General features: G+C 40.4%; 1 protein-coding gene across 1 annotated transcript; it reads right to left on the bottom strand.

Moving 5' to 3' along the window:
- Positions 1-3,547: 3,547 nt before the first annotated feature.
- On the bottom strand, positions 3,548-4,274 carry LOC115898640. The gene is made up of 2 exons (XM_030933658.1): positions 3,972-4,274; positions 3,548-3,781 (listed from the first exon to the last, which is right to left on the bottom strand). The coding sequence occupies exons 1-2, from the start codon at positions 4,272-4,274 to the stop codon at positions 3,548-3,550; spliced, it is 537 nt and encodes a 178-aa protein (XP_030789518.1).
- Between the last annotated feature and the right edge of the window lie 809 nt (positions 4,275-5,083).

Below are 5,083 nucleotides of genomic sequence, written 5' to 3'. Positions count from 1 at the left end.
TAATCATAAGCCATATACAACCACTTATTATGAAGTATCTAAGGTTATACGGTTTGGTTGTGTCCCCACCCAAATCTCTTCTTGAACTGTAGTTCCCATAATCTCCACGTTGTGGGAGGGACCTGGTTGGAAGTAATTGAATCATGGGGTCAGTTATCCTCATGCTATTCTCATGATAGTGGGTGAGTTCCCACGAGACCTGATGGTTTTATAAGGGACTCTTTTCCCTTTTGCTCAGTACCTCTCTCTTGTTGCCTTGTGAAGAAGGACGTGTTTGCTTTCCTTCTACCATGACTGAGGCTTTCCCAGCCATGCGGAACTCTGAGTCAATTAACACCTCTTTCTTTATAAATCACCCAGTGTTGGGTATTTCTTCATAGCAGTGTGAGAATGAACTAATACATAAGGGTACCAGAATGCCAAGCTATTGAGCACAGGTGACCAAAGATAATTGTGTTTTCAATAAAAACAAATAAGCATAAGCAGTCAACAATCATGAGTTAACAGCAGCTTATACATGACATGCTAGCTCTTGGAGAGTTGGCAAAGAAAATCAAGAAGTAGCTTGCTTTTATTTATTTATCTATTTATATTATTGATGTTAATAACAGTAGCCATTTTATCAAGTGCCTATTATGTATCTAATATAGTACCAGGTTTTTTACATAAATTACATCATTCAATTCCAGAGTGACCCTAAGACATAGAGGCATACCATTATCATCTCATTTGATACATCAGGAAATTAATCCTTACAGAGGTTAAAGAACTTGCTCAGGGACAAATAGCCTTTAGGTGGTGATGCTTTAAAATGAGGTCAAACTTCAAAGCCTATGCTCTAAACTGCTATGTTAGATACTAAGCTATATTCTTTCTGCTATAACCCTAGTCTTAGCCAATATAATCTTACACATGCATTGTTGCTACAATCTGTCACGTCTGTAGTCTTATCGAATCCACAACATCCAGTGATCTTTCTAAAAATTAAATCAATCTACATCACTATCATGCATCAAAGCCAAAATGGCTTTCCACTACATATAAAATAAAACCCAAGTTCTTACCCTGTGAGTCTCTACGTGTCTTCATCTTTGCCAAGCTCTCTAGTCTCAGTTGTCTATTTCCATTCTTCCTTCTCTCACTCTACTCCAGGCATACTTGCCTATTTGCTGCTCCTCAACACATTGTTCTTATTCTTACTTCATGACATTGCTACTTGCTCTTCTTTCTATCTAAGATGTTGTTTATGAAGTCCTCACATAGCAGATTCTATCCATTGTTTAGTTCTGAATTCAAAAGTCAACTCCTCAGAGATTTTTCCCACATCTCCTAAGTAAAATGTTGGCCTCTGTCCCACTACTACCATTCTCAACCTTCCCTTTGCCCACGTAAATATAAATTAAACAATTGCACAACTATAGACTGTATGTTCTTAACTGTGAGTCGAGGATCTAGAACAGGTCTGACACATATCAGGCACTCCATAAAACATTTGTTTCCTGAGACATTGGTACAATAAAGTGTCATATTCATATGACCATTAATGCATATATTAGATAAATGCATAAATACATCATATGCATAAACGCATATCGTGTGCAGTACATGAGCTTCTTGTAGTCATCCTGAAGAAGTGGAATTTGTACCCAACACTCAAAATTTGATTTTAAAGTCAAGACTAATGGTGCCACACATGCACCAAGAGGGTACAATAAAGATTATTATTTACATGAGTGAAACAACAAAAATAGAGTAAGACTGTATGGAACTTCAGCCCTGATGCTTGACTGACAACTGAAATTTGCCATGTTGTATTTTATTTTGAACTAGTTTACATAACATTCTATGAGGCCTGCTGCCTAAAATCAACAAGGAAGGTATAAGTTCCCTTGCTTTGTTCAAGAACTGAATGTTTGTTTTAAAAAGTGAAATGAGTATCTTGGTCACTATCAATGATGTCTGGAACTCCCAAATTCTAGAACAGCAAACACAAAGGAGTGCCTTGGTAAGAACATGGTATTGTGGTTTTGATATGTACAGAGAAATGTATAATCTTAATTTATATTTGGGGTATCTACGAGTCAAAATATTTCAACAGTTCTTTACCCAAAATGGGGCAACCCTGGATAAAGAATTGTTTTCTCGACGGTCAGACCAAAGAGTCAGAACATTGACAATAGCTCAAAGGTCTCTAAAAATGTTCAGATGAGGTCAATTATTGGCCAGGACATCCAGTGTGAAGATGACTGTTTAAAGTTTGGCCGATCGAATCTTGGGTTTTGTCCTTTATCATGGAAATCCTGGTTAAGATATGAAAAGCAGCAGTTCTCAAGCAAGCTCTGTCAGGGGTGAGGGTGGTAATGCCATTGGTAGTAGTGAACGATAACCCTTTGGTAGTCACTCTGTTGATTCTAAGGGACTCCCTGGTTATCCAAGGAGTCTGAGAGAGCAATGTCCTCTTCCAGAACTGTGGAATCTAGTGAGGGACTGAGGACAGAGGAGTTACCATCTCCTGTAGGTGGGAATATACAGAAAAATCAGGTGTGGCTCCATCCCGTAGTGAGGAAGTGTCAGTAATATACACTGAGGCACCATTTATATTTTCCAGAGTTAAGAACAATCCAAATTTGGCTGTTAAACGCATAAGCAGTGAGGGTACACATCTATATAGGTCTAATTCTCTAAATAGGTCTTATATAATGGGTTTCAATTACTGAAGATTCTATTTTAATTTAGATTTGGCTTTTTAAAAAAACAACTGAGGAAGATGTTAATTATTAACTTATTTTAACTGAGTGAGGCAGTCCATAGGGTCCCATTTTTCAAGCTGACTACAAGTACCAAAGACTTAATTTTAATTTATTACTCATTAGGTCAGATTGTCCATGATCAGTAGGGGATATTTGGAAAGAACTGATGCCATGGGTATGGGGATTGTAGGCAAGGGAATAATTCCGATAGTTGAGGCTAGGCATGTCTGTTCATTTCCATTTTAAATTCAGTAACTCTCCAGCTGTTTTTATCAGCTTGCCCGGATGTGGGGTAGGAGAAGGGAATGAGATGAAGCTTAAAATCTGGCAGCAGACAAACATCAAAAATGGAATCAAACTCATTATTGCATACTACCACCCCACAACACATCACAATTCTATCACACCCCACAACGCATCACAATTCTATCTACACCCTCACCGCCACCCTCCCCCATACACAGAAACACCAATTCCTTTTCCTCTTTTACTGTGGGATAAAGTATTAAGCAGGAAATTTGCCTTCAGTGCTCACTCCTCATCTAGTTCTTAATCCCAATGTCTGGCTAACTGTGGCTGCCAGCCTGTCTCATAACCTGGAAGGTTCACAACTCCCTCCCTCCTCATACACATGCTCTTCCCCTTCTTTCCTTCCCTCCCTCTGTGGTTATTAGAAAACACCACAGAGACACACAGAGCTTTTCAAAATCTTTTGGTTGAATTTTAATCATCAACATCCAAGAATCCTGGTGCAATATTTCGTTTCTCTGCACAGGAGATCATTTCTAGAGGTTAACCTAGAGATGAGATAGGTCTTGGTCTTCCAGAGGGCTCTCAGTATCATTTGAAGTGATGCTGCCACTAGAGGTGGCGGAATCCTCCTGGCTCTGTTCATACTCATTCGGTTTATTTTCATCCCTCTTTTTACTATTCCTCCGATGGAAAATTATTACATGCGACTTTCTGCCCGCTTTACGTCTTTCTGAATTCTGCTGAATGAATGTTCTTATCTTCTTTGCCACTTTCCGCAACTGGAAGAAAAACAGAGTGAGCCAAAAAGAGACATTAATTTGGAGAAGTGGATGGGGAATGTGTGGGAAGGGAGATTTTGTGATGACGAGTACAGGTTGAGGAAAGATTTTGTGCCAGATAAGGACAAGGTAGGAATCTTGGGTTAGGTATCAATGGGAAGGAAGAGTCACATAATTAGGGATAACTGACCTCATCGGTTGCACCACCTTTAGCTTCACAAGTAGTTCTCTTCCTCCCTTTCATGCTGGGATCTTCTTCGTCTGTGGTCGTGGATGGTCCAGGCATGTCTGAACTACCTTCTCCTTCCTCTTCAGGGTCCTCTTCCAGATTGTAGCTACGTACGCCTGCAGGCCCTTCTGGCTCCTGGGAAAGCTCTGCCATCTTACAGCAATAGTAGCATATGGCCTCTTGAATTTCTTCAGGGACATTTTCTACCTCAGCACAATGGTACCGCCGTTCAATGCGCTCCTCTCCTTCACTGAATTCTGCCATGCTAGATCAACAGTAACTTAAAGAGCCTCTCTTATCTTTCCCTGATCTCTGACACCCTAGAGCAACAGTAGCCTACCCTAGGCCTCCTGATTTCTCTCTATATATACTCCTCAGGACAATATGATGCCATTCTTCAGTTCTGATTGGCCAGCAAGAAATTCCTCTGCCAATGGTAGCCCTGGGATGGCTAAGACATCACAAAGCACCCCTCCTGACAATTCCATGGTGGGAGGGACAGGGTACAGAGGAGTTGAAATGGTCTGGTTAGAGAAAAAGCAGAGCTTCCTCAACACCACTAAGGGTCATTCTAAAGTGATCTCTCACCCTTCTTCATCTCTCCTAGTTTAATTGTGGTGTGTCACATGGCTTAGAAGGGTGTTTTCCCCAAGCCATTCCCCATGGCTACCTCACTCAGTCATTCATTCTGTTGTCTCCCAGCCTTCACCAATACTGGATATTTTGTATGCCTTACTGAAAATCCTTCTGAGCCAATGTGTGCATATTTAAGTCTCAATAGAGATGTGAATTATCTCACTTTTCTCCAACACTTGCCTCTACCAGGCAACTTTCCCAGGGTGTGTGTGGTTACTGGATACAATTCATGGACATTCCTCTCTACCTTATTCATACAAGTTTCTTCCTTCAGAGAACCTCATGTCAAGTCAATATCATCAGGATTATGGGACTCCTCCATGAAAATGGTTGAATGAATCCCTTGTTTTTTCCCACAAGGGTGTCATGGATGTTTCACCCTAAAACTCTGATAATCAAAATCATTTTTGTGACAGTGACCTAAGCAGCATCGTAAG

This window comes from Rhinopithecus roxellana, chromosome 7, assembly GCF_007565055.1.
Source record: "Rhinopithecus roxellana isolate Shanxi Qingling chromosome 7, ASM756505v1, whole genome shotgun sequence".
In the NCBI taxonomy this organism is placed as follows: Eukaryota; Metazoa; Chordata; class Mammalia; order Primates; family Cercopithecidae; genus Rhinopithecus; species Rhinopithecus roxellana.
The sequence above is the reverse complement of the archived record's forward strand: the minus strand, read 5'-3'. Positions and strand labels throughout refer to the sequence as shown.

Coding starts and splice junctions, on each gene's coding strand:
- LOC115898640 (XM_030933658.1), bottom strand. CDS start 4,274: ATGGCAGAATTCAGTGAAGGAGAGGAGCGCATTGAACGGCGGTACCAT. Junction 3,782..3,971: donor AAGGTGGTGCAACCGATGAG/GTCAGTTATCCC, acceptor TTTTTCTTCCAG/TTGCGGAAAGTGGCAAAGAA.